The sequence below is a fragment of the Salvelinus namaycush genome, chromosome 29 (genome assembly GCF_016432855.1).
Source record: "Salvelinus namaycush isolate Seneca chromosome 29, SaNama_1.0, whole genome shotgun sequence".
NCBI lineage: Eukaryota > Metazoa > Chordata > Actinopteri > Salmoniformes > Salmonidae > Salvelinus > Salvelinus namaycush.
Genome location: NC_052335.1, coordinates 25771655 through 25792265, shown reverse-complemented (window position 1 = coordinate 25792265; position 20611 = coordinate 25771655). Strand labels below are relative to the sequence as shown.

The window sequence follows — 20611 nt, the reverse complement described above, 5'->3', positions numbered from 1 at the left end:
GGACCCTCCCTCGAGAGCATATCCGCTGCCACACTCAGGATGTCAGGTACGTGACCAGCTCGTAGAGACGCTAGACAGCCCTGAGAAGAACCTCCTGTGCTATAAGATTGAGGCGGTGGGACCTCAGTCCACCCTGATGGTTGATGTAAGCCACCACTGTGGTGTTGTTCATTTTCACCAGGACATGTCTTCCTTTCAGATGTGGAAGGAAAGACCATAGGGCCAGCAGTACAGCTCAGAGCTCTAATGTATTGATGTGCCTGCCGCTACAAAGGGGTAGCCAACAGCCGCTGGCCAACCTACCCTAGGTCACACCCCCCCAGCCGATCTGGGAAGGTTCTGTGCTGACCAGCTTCCGGCGGCACATGCTCAGCATCTCCACCCCACCTGAGAAAGGAGCGACAGCGCCACCTCAACAATGCCGAGGCCCTGTGCGGTCACCTGCAGCTGGCGGTAACCGTGGCGCTTCGGGTGCAGCCGGTGGGAGTTGAACCACCATTGAAGAGACAAGAGATGGAGCAGGCCCAGGGGAAATCGGCAACAAGGCCGCCGTCAGCAAGCCCAACAGGCGTTGGCAGGTCAGGGCGGATACCACCCTGCCGAAAGTGGTCGAGGCAAGATGGATCGCCTGAAACCTTCCGGTGGGCAGGCGTGCTCTCATGAGGACTGAGTCCAGTTCCATACCTGCGTCCTAATCGAGGCACAAATCAGCCAATCGTCCACGTATCAACAATCCTTGGGACGTGAGAGGTGCCAGGACAGCGTTCATGCGGGTGCCAAGGAGAGGCCGAATTGAAGAACCATAATTCATAATCCATCCCTTCGAAAGTGAATCAGAGGTACTGCCAATGAGCTGGGTGAACAAAAACATGGAAGTACGCATCCATCAGGTCCAGCGGAACAAACCACTGGTCCCTGGACATGGCCTGCCACACGAGGCTGGGGACAGCATGTGGAACCTCAGTACCTTCAAGTACCCATTGAGGTTGCAGAGGTCCAGAATCGGTCGAAACCCGCTGTCTCTTTTTGGAATCATAAAATAAGTCTAGTAGAACCTACCTAGTGGTTCTGATGTCTCGATCCTGCGGAAGTCACTTTTATTCAGGAGTGAGGAGATCTCCAGCCGCAGGGTTCTCTTCCGGGGGGGGGGGGGGGGGGGTCGGTACCCCTCGAGCATTGTGGACAACACCCAGGGGGACTCCACACCCTCCTCCCACTTTGCCCTTTGAGACCTGGAGAAGCGCAGAAGCGGGTCCTGAGAGGTCCTGCCGGGGCTTTCCTCTTCTCTGGAGCCCCGAGCACCTGGGTCTCCCAGGCACATCCCTATGGCGGTGACGGTTGACACTGCCACACCTGTCACAAAGGGAAGCCATAAGCTCAGTCAAGCCAACAAGGCCACAGAGCAGGGTCCAACGCCCTGGGAGAGGCATGTCGTGACCCACTTGGAGGAATAGGAACCCGGTGAGGGATAAATTACCCAGTATCTCTGCAAAAAAAAAAGCAGACAAAAAAAAAACATCAACCAGGTAATGGATTTGATTTATTTGTTTTACGCCAATTGCAATATTACCTACCGGTTTAATATCCAAGCAGTAAAAACAGCACCATATGGAGTAGTGCCCTTTAAGGAACCTAAAAGTGAATGTCTCAATGTAGTTTTCTACGATACTCACACACTGCAGGGGAAAGAACAAGAAAAAACCCTGCAAGATAATTATCAGAGAACCCGGGAGCAGCATGTTAAAGCAATTCACAAAACACACATAGAACAAGCCAGTCGGCAAGTTGTGTAAGGTAAATTACAGTTTGTGGCAGCAGAGCCACCAATATATTAATGTACACGGAGTCGTAGTATAACGCTAACAAAACACAAGCACAACAAACCACGAGCGGAAGATACAGATCAACCGCGCGCAGCGAGTGGAGCACTCAAGAGGGCCAGCTGCTCCAGGCTGCAAACAGCCAGTGAGTATACTTCCACGCAAGATATTACACTTACCAGTAATTAACCAAGCGAACTTCAGAAAGTTTGTACCTCAAACCATACGGACGTCCGCCGAGAAAATGAAAGAGAATGTGTCGCGGCCATGGGGTCTATCTATAGGGGCGGACCCCAGTCGTGACACAGGTGTACACGGGAGGTAATCTGTAAATCCTCGGATGTATCCCTCCGCCATGGAGTGATACCAATATATTGGAGTGATCTAATATAGTAAAACATAACACGCTTTCGCCTCTCGCCTGCTACAGGTTGTCCTCTTATAGGACAATTCCGCAATCGAGGGGGAAGACTAGTGTGTGAAATTTTGTCCAAGAGTGGCAACTGTAATTTCACAAACCGAGGATGTAACGTTAGCCAAGCAAATCAGTTGAACTTCGATGTGACATTCCCTGGGATACCACCCTTCACCACGGGCTCTCGTGCGCGATTTTTTGGGGGGCCTTGATTTTGTTAGATGTAGGGTCTAACCTAGCCCTTTCGGTCTGAGCCAGAAATTGAGAAAATGTATCCAAATGTAGGTGTTTACTTACGATTGTTCAATGTCCAAATATCAAGGTAATCCTCACAGTTCTCAAAAACCCAATACAATGACCATGAATGAACTACAATCATTCTCCACATTTCTCCTAGTGTATACCCACTCGATTAGCCACCAATCACCCCATTAAAAGGTGGAAACATCTTACCAATCACACCATTCATATGGTGAATGTGGTATCCCACACGCCACGTGTGGTACGCTATACCGTACTATTTTGCCATTAATTGCAGTCACTTAAAATAACCACTAGGTGGTAGACTAACCCTAAAATTATCCTTCTGTGGATTTTATGGCGGACTACAACCCAAAAAGGTGTATTGCCGCCACCAACTGGACCGATTGAAAAACGAAACAAGGTTAAAAAAAAAATTATACATATGTGATAGGGAAACTAACTTAATCCACCTAAATAAAAATAATACATTGACATTACCAAAACAACAACTTCTTCCTTCTTTCAAATCTCCCTTATCAGGCTCTAGAACCTGAGAGGGTGGTACAGCTTGTGACAATATTCCATGTAACTCCCCCGCCGAGAAATCTTTCAGTCCCAGGAGCTGCTCCGCCGCATTTTCAATTATATCTATCTTCCTGGACCTTCTCTCAACCTTGGCAGTGCCATTAATCTCCATAGCTATAAATGCCACAAAGTCCACCTTAACCTTTAAAATGCCAGGATCCTGCTGGTGAAAGGCAACCCTTGCAGCCTACAGTGAAGGCCTATTCACCACCATGGACTCTTCAGGAGCACCATTCAAACCCTCAACCCTTTTAACAGCATCTGCATATGAAATGCTCTGGACAGCCCTGACTTTGGCACCTCATTCTCTTTCACCCTTGTCGAGCAATCGAAAGATGTAGCTTCATGGTTCCCACCACAATTGCAACATGTCACATTTTCCTCACTTTTAAAACACATATGATTTTTTCCACAACTTGGACATCTCGGCTTCTCCCTTCTGCAAACACTTGAAACATGACCAAATGCTTTACAATGAATGGTCATGGGACGAATGCTCTGACTTTGTAGTTTGTATAACCGAACTGCACTTGAGTAGACTTCACTTTTTACCATAAATCATCGTTCGTAGTATGTTCTCTATTCCTTGGTAATTTCAGGGAAAACCTGTGATGGAATTCATTGTCCTTGCTGTATCTTCTGCTTACTAGTTTGGTAGGATATTTTTTTAATCATCAAATTGAACAACCGCAACCAAATATGACACAAACAGCTACTGTCAAATGTTGCTACATTAGTTCTTAGCGCACTTAAAACAAAACAGTTAGGTGGAAGCGTTTTAATAAAAATCTAATCAAAACCCTATTTTATTTGTCACGTGTAGACTTAACAGTGAAATGCTTACTTATGGGCCCTTCCTAACAATGTAGAGAGAAACGTTTCGAAATAATAGACAAATAATAACAGAAGGAATACGTGCACAGTGAATAACGATAACTTGGCTATCTATATACAGTACCAGTAAAAAGTTTGGACACGCCTACTCATTCAAGGGTTTTTCTTTATTTTTTACTATTTTCTACATTGTAGAATAATAGTGAATACATCAAAACTATGAAATAACGCATATGGAATCATGTAGTAACCAAAAATGTGTTAAACAAAGCAAAAATATATTTTATATATTTGAGATTCTTCAAAGTAGCCTCCCTTTGCCTTGATGACAACTTTGCACCCTCAACCAGCTTCACCCTGAATGCTTTTCCAACAGTCTTGAAGGAGTTTCCACATATGCTGAGCACTTGTTGGCTGCTTTTCATTCACTCTCCGGTCCAACTCATCCCAAACCATCTAAATTGGGTTGAGGTTTGGTGATTGTGGAGGCCAGGTAATCTGATGCAGCACTCCATCACTCTCCTTCTTGGTCAAATAGCCCTTACACAGCCTGGAGGTGTGTTTAGGGTCATTGTCCTATTGAAAAACAAATGATTGTCCCACTAAGCGCAAACCAGATGGGATGGCGTATTGCTGCAGAAAAATGTGGTAGCCATGCTGGTTAAATGTGCCTTGAATTCTAAATAAATCACTGACAGTGTCACCAGCAAAGCACCCCCACAACATCCCATCTCCTCCTCCATGCTTCACGGTGGGAACTACACATGCAGAGATCATTCGTTCACCTATTCTGCGTCTCACAAAGACACGGCAGTTGGAACCAAAAATCTCTAATTTGGACTCATTAGACCAAAGGACAGATTTCTACCGGTCTAATGTCCATTGCTAGTGTTTCCTGGCCCAACAAGTCTCTTCTTATTATTGATGTCCTTTAGTAGTGGTTTCTTTGCAGTAATTCAACCATAAAGGCCTGATTCCTTTGAACAGTTGATGTTGAGATGTATCTATTACTTGAACTCTGTGAAGCATTTATTTGGGCTGCAATCTGAGGTGCAGTTATTTTTAATTAACTTATCCTCTGCAGTAGAGGTAACTCTGGGTATTTCTTTCCTGTGGCTGTGCTAATGAGAGACAGTTTCATCATAGCGCTTGATGGTTTTTGCGACTGCACTTGAAGAAACTTTAGAAGTTCTTGAAATTTTCCGGATTGACTGACCTTCTGTCTTAAAGTAATGATGGACTGTTATTTCGCTTTGCTTATTTGAGCTGTCCTTGCCATAATATGGACTTGGTCTTTTACCAAATAGGGCTATCTTCTGTATACCACACCTAACTTGTCACAACACAACTGATTGGCTCAAAGGCATTGACAAGGAAAGAAATTCCACAAATTAACCTTTTACAACGCACACCTGTAAATTGAAATGCATTCCAGGTGACTACCTCATGAAGCTGGTTGAGAGACTGCCAAGAGTGTGCAAAGCTGTCATTAAGGCAAAGGGTGGCTACTTTGAAGAATCTCAAATTTAAAATATATTTTGATTTGTTTAACCCTTTTTTGGTTACTACATCATGCCATATGTGTTATATCATAGTTTTTATGTCTTCACTATTATTCTACAATGTAGAAAATCATAAAAATAAAGAAAAACCCTGGAATGAGTAGGTGTGTTCAAACTTTTGACTGGTACTGTACATGGGGTACCAGTACAGAGTCAATGTGCAGGGGTATAAGGTAATTAAAGGTAGATATGTACATATAGGTATATGTAACAGTATAACTTTACGTTCGTCCCCTCGCCCCGGGCGCGAACCAGGGACCCTCTGCACACATCAACAACTGACACCCACAAAGCGTCGTTACCCATCGCTCCACAAAAGCCACGGCCCTTGCAGAGCAAGGGGAACCACTACTTCAAGTCTCAGAGCAAGTGACGTCACCGACTGAAAGGCTGCTAGCGCGCACCATTGCTACCTAGCTAGCCATTTCACATCGGTTACATTCACCCCCCTTTCCCGCAGCAACCAGTGATCCGGGTCAACAGCATCAATGTAATAGTATAACTTTATGGCGTCCCCTCGCGCGAACCAGGGACCCTCTGCACACATCAACAACGGTCGCCCACGAAGCATCGTTACCCATCGCTCCACAAAGGCCGCGGCCCTTGCAGAGCAAGGGGAACCACTACTTCAAGTCTCAGAGCAAGTGACGTCACCGACTGAAAGGCTGCTAGCGCGCACCACCGCTACCTAGCTAGCCATTTCAGATCGGTTACATATAGATAAAGTGACTAGGCAACAGGATAGATAATAAACAGTAGCAGCAGCGTATCTGATGAGTCAAAAGAGTTAGTGCAAAAAGGGTAAATGCAGATAGTTAAATAGTTAACCAAATAGCTACCCAGACTAACTATTTAGCAGTCTTATGGCTTAGGGGTAGAAGCTGTTCAGGGTCCTGTTGGTTCCAGACCTGGGCCATCGTTACCTCTTGCGGTGCGGTAGCAGAGAGAACAGTCTATGACTTGGGAGGCAGGGAGCTCGGATGGCAGGGAGCTCGGACACAGTGATGTACTCTGCTTTACGCACTACACTCTGTTGCGTCTTGGGGTTGCATGCCAAGCAGCTGCCATACCAAGTGGTGATGCAGCCAGTCATGATGCTCTCAATGGTGCAGCTGTAGAACCTTTTAACAATCTGAGGGCCCATGACAAATCTTTTCAGCCTCCTGATGGGGAAGAGGCGTTGTCGTGCCTTCACGACTGTGTTGGTGTGTGTGGATCATGATAATAGCCCCGTCAATGTGGATGGGGGCGTGCTTGGTCCTCCGTTTCCTGTAGTCCACGATCAGCTCCTTTGTCTTGCTGAAGTTGAGGGAGAGGTTGTTGTCACCACACTGCCAGGTCACTGACCTACTCCCTATAGGCTTTCTCACCGTCTTCAGTGATCAGACAGGTTACTCATCACATTTTGTTTGCAGACACCTGAGACAAGACATTAACATGGGGGGATGCTCTGTCTGTCATAACATCTTGTTTCTAATAGACAACAGAGATGTTTTATAGGTTGAAATGTGTCTCTTAATTGCCTGCCCACCTGATTGCTTGTTCTTTTCACCCTGTGGCTGCAGCAATGTCAATCCACTCCTTTCCAACAACTTTCCCTGTTTTAGGTGGGTTCTTTACATGCCTCCTACATTCAGTTTTCTATGACTGTATTTACACAGGCAGCACAATTCTGATCTTTTTCTCACCAATTGGTCTTTTGACTAATCAGATCAGCCCTGAAAAAGAGCTGATGTGAAAAGATCTGATGTGATTGGTCAAAAGACCAATTAGTGGGGAAAATATCAACATACGGGGATAAAAAACAAAATAATAACAATGATAACGGAAAGACTAAAAAAGCACCCTAAGGAAATTATCTAAAAAGGTGTGTTTTAAGATCTCTTTTAAATGTCCACATGAAGCAGCTACTCTTCCTGGGGTCCACATAAAACATAAAATACAGAACAGAGTACAGAAGTGTTGCAAACAAGAACAACATAAGATAATATGACAAATTAAAACAAGAATGATATATTGTCAAGACACCAAAATACAACAAAAATACTATTTACACACTATATACATATTAATATACTTCTATACAGTACAGTTAAATTAAATCTTTAGAAAGAGGTTAGGCACTGTGATACAATATGTTTTTTTTATCCGTTTTTTAAATTAAAGCTAAACTTGCTTTTTGCCTGAGTAGCCTCTGTTGGCAGAACAGTCCTCGATGACATTGCTCGATACATTACTGAGCGACGTTTTCGGTTTGGGTCCCGGTAAGAAACCCAAGGCCTGCGTTTACACAGGCAGCCCAATTCTGATAGTTTTTGTCTTTTGACCAATCAGATCAGCTCAGAAAAAAATATGACGTGAGAAGATCTGATGGGATTGGTCAAAAGACTAATTATTGGAAGAAATATCAGAATTGGGCTGCCTGAGTAAATGCAGCCAAATGTTTCTAAAAAAGACTAAAAGAGAAATAGTCAATCTTCAACCCTCAACCAGGAAAGACTATCAATCGTTCTTAGACGTATAGTCAGAGGACAAATAAGCACATGACATATTCTCTTTAGGACAATGAGGAAAAAGGTTTATAAAATGTGTATGAGATCAAATACATTACACCGCATCCAAATCTTAGATATACAGTTGAAGTCGGAAGTTTACATACACTTAGGTTGGAGTCATTGAAACTCGTTTTTCAACCACTCCACAAATTTCTTGTTAACAAACTCGTTTTGGCAAGTCGGGTAGGACATCTACTTTGTGCATGACACAAGTCATTTTTCCAACAATTGTTTACAGGCAGATTATTTCACTTATAATTCACTGTATCACAATTCCAGTGGTTCAGAAGTTAACATACACTAAATTGACTATGCCTTTAAACAGCTTGGAAAATTACTGAAAATTATGTCATGCTTTAGAAGCTTCTGATAGGCTAATTGACATAATTTGAGTCAATTGGAGGTGTACCTGTGGATGTATTTCAAGGACTACCTTCAAACTTAGTGCCTCTTTCCTTGACATCATGGGAAAATCAAAAGAAATCAGCCAAGACCTCAGAATAAAACTTGTAGACCTCCACAAGTCTGGTTCATCCTTGGGAGCAATTTCCAAACGCCTGAAGGTACCACGTTCATCTGCACAAACAATAGTACGCAAGTATAAACACCATGGGACCACGCAGTAGTCAGGAATGAGACGCGTTCTGTCTCCTAGAGATGAACGTACTTTGGTGTGAAAAGTGCAAATCAATCCCAGAACAACAGCAAAGGACCTTGTGAAGATGCTGGAGAAAACAAGAACAAAAGTATCTATATTCAAAGTAAAACCAGTTCCATATTGACATTACCTGAAGGCCGCTCAGCAAGGAAGAAGCCACTGCTCCAAAACCGCCATTAAAAAAGTCAGACTACGGTTTGCAACTGCCAATGGGGACAAAGATTGTACTTTTTGTAGAAATGTCCTCTGGTCTGATGAAACAAAAATAGAACTGTTTGGCCATAATGACCATCGTTATGTTTGGAGGAAAAAGTGGGAGGCTTTCAAGCCAAAGAACACCATCCCAACCGTGAAGCACGGGGGTGGCAGCATCATGTTGTGGGGGTGCTTTGCTGCAGGAGGGACTGTTGCACTTCACAAAATAGATGGCATTATGAGGGAGGAAATTTAAGTGGGTATATTGAAACAACATCTCAAGACATCAGTCAGGAAGTTAAAGCTTGGTCGCAAATGGGTCTTCCAAATGGACAATGACCTCAAGCATACTTCAAAAGTTGTGGCAAAATGGCTTAAGGACAACAAAGTCAAGGTATTGGAGTGGCCATCACAAAGCCCTGACCTCAATCCCATAGAAAATGTGTGGGCATAACTGAAAAAGTGTGTGCGAGCAAGGAGATCTACAAACCTGACTCAGTTACACCAGCTCTGTCAGGAGTAATGGGACAAAATGCACACAACTTATTGTGGAAAGCTTGTGGAAGGCTACCCAAAACGTTTGACCCAAGTTAAACAATTTAAAGGCAATGCTACCAAATACTAATTGATTGTATGTAAACTTCTGACCCACTGGGAATGTGATGAAAGAAATAAAAGCTGAAATAAATCATTCTCTACTATTATTCTGACATTTCACATTCTTAAAATAAAGTGGTGATCCTAACTGACCTAAGACAGGGAATTTTTACTTGTATTAAATGTCAGGAATTGTGAAAAACTGAGTTTAAATGTATTTGGCTAAGGTGTATGTAAACTTCCGACTTCAACTGTATGACGTAGTCTGTTTGTGTGTGTGAAAATAAAAATGAAGTAGAGAAAATGTTGATCAGGAGGACCAATCACATGCTAGAGGGTCTGTTCATGTGATGAGACTTTGCCCTAGCAACACAGACTGCAGCTGTTGCCTAGCCGATTTGATGCAGAGGCTCCAACCAGGCAAGCAGATCACGTACAAGAGCTCAGCAACAGCTTGAATGACCTACCTCTGTGTGATCAGAATATTAAAACTGTGCTCGCTGCCTGGCTCAGAGTACCAACACATGAGGAAAACATCTCCCTGTGTAATGAACATCATTATATTGCTGTGTTATACAGACAGAGCCAGAAAGAAAGACAGACAGATAAATAGATCCCCGCTGGCCACCATACTCGAAAGCTTGTACATGAAATGTTGGAAAGGGAGAGGCTATATCAGGGTTCCCAATAATAATAGTGGTTAACATGTTTTTTTAATGACTCCCTCATCTCTGTACCCCACACATACAAGTATCTGTAAGGTCCCTCAATCGAGTAGTGAATTTCAAGCACAGATTCAACCACAAAGACCAGGGAGGTTTTTCAATGCCAACACAAAGAAGGGCACCGATTGGTAGATGTATAAAAATACAAAAAAGCAGACGCTGAATATCCCTTTGAGCATGGTGAAGTTATTAATTAGGCTTTGGATGGTGTATCAATACACCCAGTCACTACAAAGATACAGGCATCCTTCCTAACTCAGTTGCCGGAGAGGAAGAAAACCAGGGATTTCACCATGAGGGCAATGGGGATTTTTAAACAGTTACAGAGTTTAATGGTTGTGATATGTGAAAACTGAGGATGGGTCAACAAAACAGTGACAGAGTATTATATATGTTTTGAGTTCTTGCGGTCAATGTGCAGTCTACTAATTATTTGTAATTACGTTCCGGCCCCCTGATCATCCGCCCAAGAAAAAACTCCAGGCGTGTCCGTATAGCCCAGGGATCATCAACTCGACAGATGGTCAGGGGGCCAGAACATAATTACAAATCATTTGTAGACTACAAATTGACCGCAAGAAGTCCAAACATATATAATAATTGACTAAAACAATCATTTCAAACCTCGCTTACATCTAGTTGATGATCCCTGGGCTATACGGACACGCCTGGTGCCCAAATCGATTATGTTGGTTGAGCAGCTGAGAGTCAAGTGTGGAGACGAATGTATTTGGTTCAGTCAGTCGTCCTGATGAGCCCTCCCAGCAAGTTTATGCTGGCAAGAAAATGCGCTAGTTAAAACTTGTAAAATAAAGTGAGGTTTATTTCTATGGGCGAGGGAGAAATAACTTGTAGTATTGGTCACCATCTGTATTTGGACATCATCTCCAATTTGTTCCATCCCAATTAATTTTATTTCGAGTAGGATAGCAGCCTATACAGAATACAGATAAATAACTTGTAATATTGGTAGTAACAATTTGGATGTCACCGTGATAGGCCTGCAGAAAAACACTGCTCACTGGGGAGTTTGCGCTGACACCGGGCACACTAGTGTCCTTCACTCCCGCTTGACGCATTAAGGAGATGGAAGTAGCTACATAATGTAGCCCAGAGGTATCCAACCTTTTCTAGCATGAGAGCTACTTATGAAACATGTCGTGAGCTACTCACTTTTTTCTAGCTTTCAAATAGGCACATTCTACTCTTCTTTCCCCTGCAACTCTTCCCGGGTCCTTATTGTACAAGAGAAAGGAGTTCACTATGTTTTCTGGCAATATATCTGGTAAAATAATGGTTAATAAACAACTATAACGGGGGCCCTATGAAATCTGTTATTTTTTTCCCAAAATTAAGTTTGATATTTTCCCAAATTATGTTTTCAGATTTGTACTTTTCCTGGTTTTAGAATATATATGTTTTTTCACTCTCAAAATTACAATTGTTCATAGAGAAAAAACAAAATGAGATGTTCGGAGTCCATGTTTATGCTTAAATCACATCAGAATACAATTTTTTTTGTCTGGAAGAAAGCTAACAAATTAGAATTGTTTCTGTGTAATACCCCTTTAATGAGGAATGTGCTGTCCAGTGTGCAGGACTAGCAATGATTCTGTACTGCTGCTGCTCATTTCATGGCAAAGTTTGCAAATAATAGATCCAAATTATATACTTCTGCCAGCTGAGATGGTTATCACATCAACTGACTAGGTACGGAGTGATACACCACAAAGACAGACATGGGAAATATTGCTGGAAATTAATAGCCAGATTTTTTCACCTTTCTTTAACTAAGCAAGTCAGCTAAGAACAAATTATTATTTTCAATGACGGCCTAGGAACACTGCCTTGTTCAGGGGTAAAACAACAGATTTTTACCATGTCAGCTCAGGGATTCGATCTTGCAACCTTTTGGTTACTAGTTCAATGCTCTAACCACTAGTCTACCTGCAGCCCCATATTGTGTTAGGTTAAACTTTTTAACCAGGGGTGGGAAAATGTCAATGTTGTGTTGATTAGATAGTAGCTGGGAGCTTGTGGTGTCTAATAGCCTTTGAAGTCGGAGATTTCCGAGTTCCCAGTTGTTTTGAACGCGGCATGGGGAACTCTCGACTTCGGACTTCAGTGAGTTCAAAACAATTTGGAACTAGGAAAAAAACGAGCTCCGACAGGATCGATTTGAACGGTCATCCAACTCGGATTTCCAACTCGGTCCTCTTTCTAGAGCTCCGTCTTTCCGACCTGAATATCACCGACGTCCACTGAATTGACCTTGTATTTTTCAGAGTTCCCAGTTGTTTTGAACGCGGCAATAGCCTCTCCCTGTGGAAAGTACCGGTCATGAGAATGACACCATACATGACGTAATTTCGAACATGGGAGATCTGCAATTTCCTGCTTTCGAAACCAATGATTTATTTATTCACTGCTGCTACATTTTCGCGGAGCACGTATTCGCGTTGACTTATAAACCAAATGTAATGGCATTTTGTTATTCTATTAGCTACTAGTAGCAATTAACGTAATTTACGGCGTTAAAACCTTGTTGCTCTCCTATCCTTTGTTTTGAAATAAGTGGGCGTGTGTTTCAGCTTCCCCTCAAATACAATCAGGAAGTTGTCCCGCGCCATTTCCATAGCTTCTACGCCATCTCGAAGACCGTGCTTCGAGTTACAAGATTACGTTATCAACATCGGTGTACTCTTATTTAATTTATCAAAAAACCCACTGCATCGAGGTTTTCGGACCGACTTCAGTTCCACCATCTACGTTCTAAATAACGTCGTCGTTAGCTGTTGATTGTTGTTGTAGTAGTGAGGTGAACTAACGTCGTTGGCTAGCTGGTTAAAGTTAGCCTACTTACCACTTTCGAAAAAATAAAAATAGCTAGTGTCGTTGATGTGTCCTACCCTCTCCACTTTGAAGTCATGTTGGGCGAATCACTAATAAATATTGAACCAAATCTGGACAACGTTGAAAACAATAAGCCATCCATTTTGACTTCCTATCACGTCGGGGCAAGCCTAGGCAAAACAAGGCAAGCACTGTTGAAGAAAGGTGGGAGAAAATTGCGTTCAACAACGTCAGGGTTGCAGCGGACACACCAACAACCGCGCCAAAAAACGCTGAGAAACAACCCCACGCGCCTTGCAGACATCAACAACAATGTCGCAGCTTGTAAAGCCCCAAGTGCCGAACTCGCAACCCACCGGACCCAGGCGACTGTGCTGACCTGTCACCATCTAAAGCAGGGGACAAAGAAAGAGGTATATTATTCAGTTAATTTAGTTTAGTATATGGATTTTGTACATGTGGTTATTTCTTTGTCCATTGTTAGTAAAACATTATGTTGCTTTTATCCTTGTAAACAACACACGCATTATGGAACGTGGAGTCATTTTCCCCCTTTATGTTGAGTGCAAAAACATCTGAATTTACAAATTGATGTTAAGCTCGCGACCCCATTGTAAAATGGTGCGCTCACTAGGTCAGAGTTTCCCAAACTTGAATCCGCTGTGTAGTACAAGGGCACAAACCAAAACGAGTTTGGTAAACTATGCACTGGGTGAATGACCAGTTTAAAAAATAAAATTATAAAACGGGGTTGGGGAACGCTGTCAGCACGGCTGCTTCCCTTTAAATACGTCACTCATTGCTTCAAGCCACACCCACCAAACGGATCAAACATACCTCAAAGAATGTTGAACGTTTTGGGGGAACTTGTTGTTCAGTGCAACCCGTAACATAGCAAACGTTTAATCGAACTGAACTAAGGTATCTTTGGTGGGTGTGGCTTTAAGCAATGAGTAACATATTTAAACGGAAGTGGCCATGTTGACAGTGTTCAAAACCCCTCCCTGTTTTTCAAGTTGTTCAGAACAGCATTGTTTCGGTTTAATTGAACGTTACGCAAACATTTTTTCATACTGAATGCAGCCCAATGACAAAGGAATTTGGTACACATTGTACAATCAATGTTTATTAAAGGTTGACCTGAGTAGATGTGCTACAGGTATTTAGGTTACTTGTTATCAAATCAAATGTATTAGTCACATGCGCCGAATACAACAGGTGTAGACCGTACAGTGAAATGCTTACTTACGAGCCCCTAACCAACAATTCAGTAAAAAAAAAAAAAAATAGGATAAGAGAAAAGTAACAAGTAATTAAAGAGCAGCAGTAAAATAACAATAGCGAGACTATATACAGGGGCATACTGATACAGAGTCAATGTGCAGGGGCACCGGTTAGTTGAGGTAGTTTGTACATGTAGGTAGAGTTATTAAAGTGACTATGCATAGATAGTGGTGTCGAGGGGTTGGTTGGGGGGGGGGGGGGTCTGGGTCATCATTTGACTAGATGTTCAGGAGTCTTATGGCTTGGGGGTAGGAGCTGTTTAGAAGCCTCTTGGACCTAGACTTGGCGCTCCGGTACTGCTTGCCGTGCGGTAGCAGAGAGAACAGTCTAGGGTGGCTGGAGTCTTTGACAATTTTTTGGGCCTTCCTCTGACACTGCCTGGTATAGAGGTCCTGGATGGCAGGAAGCTTGGCCCCAGTGATGTACTGGGCCGTTCGCCCTACCCTCTGTAGTGCCTTGCGGTCAGAGGCCGAGCAGTTGCCATACCAGGCAGTGATGCAACCAGTCAGGATGTTCTCGATGGTGCAGCTGTAGAACCTTTTGAGGATCTGAGTACCCATGCCAAATCTTTTCAGTCTCCTGAGGGGGAATGGGTTTAGTTGTGCCCTCTTCACGCCTGTCTTGGTGTGCTTGGACCATGTTAGTTTGTTGGTGATGTGGACACCAAGGAACTTGAAGCTCTCAAACTGCTCCACTGCAGCCCCGTTGATGAGAATGGGGGTGTGCTCGGATCCTATTTTTCCTCTAGTCCATAATCATCTCCTTTGTCTTGATCACGTTGAGAGAGAGGTTGTTGTCCTGGCACCACACGGCCAGGTCTCTGACCTCCTCCCTATAGGCTGTCTCGTTGTTGTCACTGTTGGCATCGGCAAATTTAATGATGGTGTTGGAGTTGTGCCTGGCCTTGCAGTCATGAGTGAACAGGGAGTACAAGAGGGAACTGAGCATGCACCCCTGAGGGGCCCCTGTGTTGAGGATCAGCGTGGCGGATGTGTTGGTAGTACCTACCCTTACCACCTGGGGGCGGCCTGTCAGGAAGTCCAGGATCCAGTTTCAGAGGGAGGTGTTTATTCCCAGGGTCCTTAGCTTATTGATGAGCTTTGAGGGCAATATGGTGTTGAACGTTGAGCTGTAGTCAATGAATAGCATTCTCACATAGGTGTTCCTTTTGTCCAGGTGGGAAACGGTAGTGTGGAGTGCAATAGAGATTGCATCATCTGTGGCTCTGTTGGGGTGGTATGCAAATTGGAGTGGGTCTAGGGTTTCTGGGATAATGGTGTTGGAAAGCACTTCATGTTTATAGACGTGAGTGCTACGGGTCGGTAGTCATTTAGGCAGGTTACCTTAGTGTTCTTGGGCACAGGGACTATGGTGGTCTGCTTAAAACATGTTGGTTTTACAGGCTCGGACAGGGACAGGTTGAAAATGTCAGTGAAGACATTTGCCAGTTGGTCAGTGCATGCTCGCAGTACACATCCTGGTAATCTGTCTGGCCCTGCTTCCTTGTGAATGTTGACCTGTCTAAAGGTCTTACTCACATCGGCTGCGGAGAGCGTGATCACACAGTTGTCCGGAACAGCTGGTGCTCTCATGCATGTTTCAGTGTTATTTGCTTCGAAGCGAGCATAGAAGTAGTTTAGCTCGTCTGGTAGGCTCGTCACTGGGCAGCTCTCGGCTGTGCTTCCCCTTGTAGTCTGTAATAGTTTGCAAGCCCTGCCACATCCGACGAGTGTCGGAGCCGGTGTAGTACGATTCGATCTTAGTCCTGTATTGATGTTTTGCCTGTTTGATGGTTCGTCGGACTGAGGGCATAGCAGGGTTTCTTATAAGCTTCCGGGTTAGAGTCCCGCTCCTTGAAAGCGGCAGCTCTACCCTTTAGCTCAGTGCGGATGCTGCCTGTAATCCATGGCTTCTGGGTGGGGTATGTACTAGAGGTCGACCGATTATGATTTTTCAACGCCGATATCGATACCGATTATTGGAGGACCAAAAAAGCCAATACCGATTAATCGGCCGATTAAAAAAAAAAAATATATATATATATATATTATTTGTAATAATGACAATTACAACAATACTGAATGAACACTTATTTTAACTTAATATAATACATCAATAAAATCAATTTAGCCTCAAGTAAATAATGAAACATGTTCAATTTGGTTTAAATAATGCAAAAACAAAGTGTTGGAGAAGAAAGTAAAAGTGCAATATGTGCCATGTAAGAAAGCTAACGTTTAAGTTCCTTGCTCAGAACATGAGAACATATGAAAGCTGGTGGTTCCTTTTAACATGAGTCTTCAATATTCCCAGGTAAGAGTTTTAGGTTGTAGTTATTATAGGAATTATAGGACTATTTCCCTCTATACCATTTGTATTTCATTAACCTTTGACTATTAGATGTTCTTATAGGCACTTTAGTATTGCCAGTGTAACAGTATAGCTTCCGTCCCTCTCCTCGCTCCTCCCTGGGCTCGAACCAGCAACACAACGACAACAGCCACCATCGAAGCAGCGTTACCCATGCAGAGCAAGGGGAACAACTACTAGAAGGCTCAGAGCGAGTGACGTTTGAAACGCTATTAGCGCGCGCTAACTAGCTAGCCATTTCACTTCGGTTACACCAGCCTCATCTCGGGAGTTGATAGGCTTGAAGTCATAAACAGCGCAATGCTTGACGTACAACGAAGAGCTGCTGGCAAAACGCACGAAAGTGCTGTTTGAATGAATGTTTACGCGCCTGCTTCTGCCTACCACCGCTCAGTCAGATACTTAGATGCTTGTATGCTCAGTCAAATTATATGCAACGCAGGACACGCTAGATAAAAATACCGATTTCCGATTGTTATGAAAACTTGAAATCGGCCCTAATTAATCGGTCGACCTCTAGTATGTACGTGTGGTCACTGTGGGGACGACATCATCGATGCATTTATTGATCAAGCCAATGACTGATGTGGTGTACTCCTCAATGCCATCAGATGAATCGCGGAGCATATTCCAGTCTGTGCTAGCAAAACAGTCCTGTAGCTTAGCATTTGCTTCCTCTGACTGCTTTTTTATTGATCTAGTCACTGGTGCATCCTGCTTTAATATATGCTTGTAAGCAGGAATCAGGAGGATAGAATTATGGTCAGATTTGCCGAATGGAGGGAGAGCTTTGTATGCATCTCTGTGTGTCGAGTATAGATGGTTCAGAGTTATTTTTCCTCTGGTTGCACGTTTAACATGCTGATAGAAATTTGGTGAAACGGATTTAAGTTTCCCTGCATTAAAGTCCCCGGCTACTAGGAGCACCGTCTCTGTATGAGTGTTTTCTTGTTTGCTTATGGCGGAATACAGCTCATTCAATGCTGTCTTAGTGCCAGCCTCTGACAGTGGTGGTATGTAAACACCTAGAAAGAATACAGATGAAAATTCTTTCGATAGGTAGTGTGGTCTAAAGCTTATCATGAGATACTCTACCACAGGCGAGCAATAGCTTGAGACTTACTTAGATATCATGCACCAGCTGTTTACAAAAATACATAGACCACCGCCCCTTGTCTTACCAGACGCCGCTGTTCTATCCTGCCGGTACATCGTATAACGAGCCAGCTGTATGTTGATATTGTTGTCGTTCAGTCACGACTCCGTGAAGCATGAGATGTTACAGTTTTTAATGTCCCGTTGGTAGTCTAATCTTCCGCGTATCTTGTCGATTTTATTCTTCAAAGATTGCACGTTTGCTAGCAGAATGGAGGGAAGTGGGGGTTTATTCGATCGCTTACGAATTCTCAGAAGGCAGCCCTACCTTCGGCCTCTTTCTCCGCCTCCTCTTCACGCAGATCACAGTGATCGGGGCCTGTTCCCGAGGAAGTGGTATATCCTTCGCGTCGGGCTCATCAGAGTCATGAAAGAAAAAAAAGGGTTCTGCTAGTCCGTGGTGAGTAATCGCAGTCCTGATGTCTAGAAGTTGTTTTCGGTCATAAGAGACGGTAGCAGCAACATTATGTACAACAAATAAGTTACAAACAATGCAAATGAACGAACAAAAAAACAATATCGGCTGGGGGCATGTAAAACGTCTGCCTTCTTCTCCGACACCATCTTACGAAATGTTATGAAGGATTTCAACAATGCCGGCGATGTGCCAGTTCCTGAGATGTTTATATATTGCATTGACACCAAAACAAAAACAAATGAGGTGGAACTGGAAATTATTTGTTTAATGTTTGCTCAAGTGTTCAGAGTAGAAACTATTTGCGTAACATTTAGAATGGTTCAGACCTTGTCAAACTAACGTTTGTTTCTCTTTCCTCCCAGCTGCTGAAGTCAAAAAATGGGAGAGTGGAGAGGGCCACAACACCAGGTGACCAGTCTGTCCACAACCTCGATAGACTCGATCAAGCTGCCCAAAATCTCAACACCCGGAGCCAAAGGAGCAGACACGTTAATGCACCTTGCAATGCTCCCTCAGTACAGAAATATGACAACAGCTGCCACACGAAGCCCAATTCTGCTCCCTTCCAGCTCCTCCGTAGAGAGGAGAAGAATCCCTTCAACTCAGTTGACAATGTCAAGATTGTGACTGTATCCCCAGCTGAGCTTGTGCCTGAGGATGAGCTGAAAGACGGAGAGAAGATCTATGCTGGAGCTAAATTCAGCGAGCCCCCGTCTCCAAGTGTCCTGCCCAAACCACCGAGTCATTGGGTCGGCGAGACTGCCCCCCAACATTCCGACCACAGCCGAGAGCAAATTACGTTTCATTTGAAGTCTCTGCTGAAGGTTCAAGATAAACCATGATCTCAATGGATGGAAATCTTATCAAAAAGATCCGTCTATACCTGATCAATGACAAATTTGGCACTGAAGAATTTGGACTCTGAAAGAACTGGAACTATAACTTAACAGCAACAGAATGTAATGAGTTTTTGATCTGTAATACAATTTCACATGTTTTGAGCAAGCGGCCTTGTTTTTGGGGGGATTTTTTATGAACTTGTGTAAATGTATATACTGTAAACATGTAATATAAGTGTATATTTTTCATGTTATTTTAACAGAAAGTATAGTTTTGTTACTGATGCCTAAAAAAGATGTTCACCTTGAGCTGGTGCACTTACTGTTCCAACAATGGGCTGCAGTGCCCATTGGGACGCATTAAACGTAAGAAAGATTATCTTACAAATTTGCACAAGACTGACTGAACCAACACGAGTCACCATAGTGGCAAGCAAGCATAGAGTTGTGTGAAGGTTTGGGGTTCTGTGAACTTCAGCCCACCAGTTGTGACTGCTATTGCCTTGAATGCACTGCAGGGAGGACCCACAATCTTCAGGGAACTCTCGAAGGACGGTCTTGAAGACGGTAACCTCTTCCCCAGGCTCAATGACAGAGGGAGCCAGCTGGGTGAACGACATCAAGAAGATGGAGTGACAAATGTGAGTCTCAAAATCAAAAATTCCCCCTCTGATGACGAGGACAACTGCCGCTGCAGGAAACAGACAAATTCAGCACGAGCACTGACTGAGTGCCCCTTGTTTTGAATCTCTATAGCACTGACACATTTCTGTTTTTTGTTTTTCCTTTCATTGGCCCCCTGATCACCAGTGTTGTTCCATCTAAAGCGCTGAGAATGTTTACCGGAAGAAAGATGAATGACATGGTCTTTATTATTATGTAACACACATTTGACCCCTTCCCTCTAGAGCAGGGGTGTCAAACTCATTCCACGGAGGGCCTAGTGTCTGCAGGTTTTTGGTTTTTCCTTTCAATAAAGCCCTAGACAACCAGGTGTGGGGAGTTCCTAACTAATTAGTGATGTTAATTCATCAATCAAGTACAAGGGAGGAGCGAAAACCCGCAGACACTCGGCCCCCCGTGGAATGAGTTTGACACCTGTGCTCTAGAGCTAGGCAGCTGCTAGTTCTTGTTCCTTCACTCCGTGTCACACAAAAATGAAATTGTATTACTGTACCAAAGATTGAATTTTGTTTTTTGCAAATGTTCAAAAAGTTAAGTCCAGTGACTAAATTTGTATACATCTTAAAGCAATACTCTCACTTTGCAATTAGAATTTTTTAAATTTTATGATGCATTTCATATCTAAATTGACATTAAAATATTGGCCACCCCTTATGTTTTCTCTCTGTTACCATTCGCCTTCACAAGTTGAAAATGCTAAGGTGTCACAGACTTCACAATGCCTGTCAGTCTCCCCACAAGTTTATTGGTTTAGTAATCGAATAACATTATACAACATCAGGGAACTAGTACTCATGTTTCAGCATTGATTGTAGTGGG

General features: G+C 43.4%; 1 protein-coding gene across 1 annotated transcript; it reads left to right on the top strand.

Moving 5' to 3' along the window:
• The first annotated feature begins 12624 nt into the window (after positions 1-12624).
• On the top strand, positions 12625-20114 carry LOC120024348 (proline-rich nuclear receptor coactivator 1-like). Its single transcript, XM_038968570.1, has 2 exons — positions 12625-13455; positions 18632-20114. Exons 1-2 carry the CDS (start codon positions 13117-13119, stop codon positions 19109-19111), a joined length of 819 nt encoding a protein of 272 aa, XP_038824498.1. The 5' UTR covers positions 12625-13116; the 3' UTR covers positions 19112-20114.
• The last annotated feature ends 497 nt before the right edge of the window (positions 20115-20611 follow it).

Coding starts and splice junctions, on each gene's coding strand:
- LOC120024348 (XM_038968570.1), top strand. CDS start 13,117: ATGTTGGGCGAATCACTAATAAATATTGAACCAAATCTGGACAACGTT. Junction 13,456..18,631: donor AGCAGGGGACAAAGAAAGAG/GTATATTATTCA, acceptor CTTTCCTCCCAG/CTGCTGAAGTCAAAAAATGG.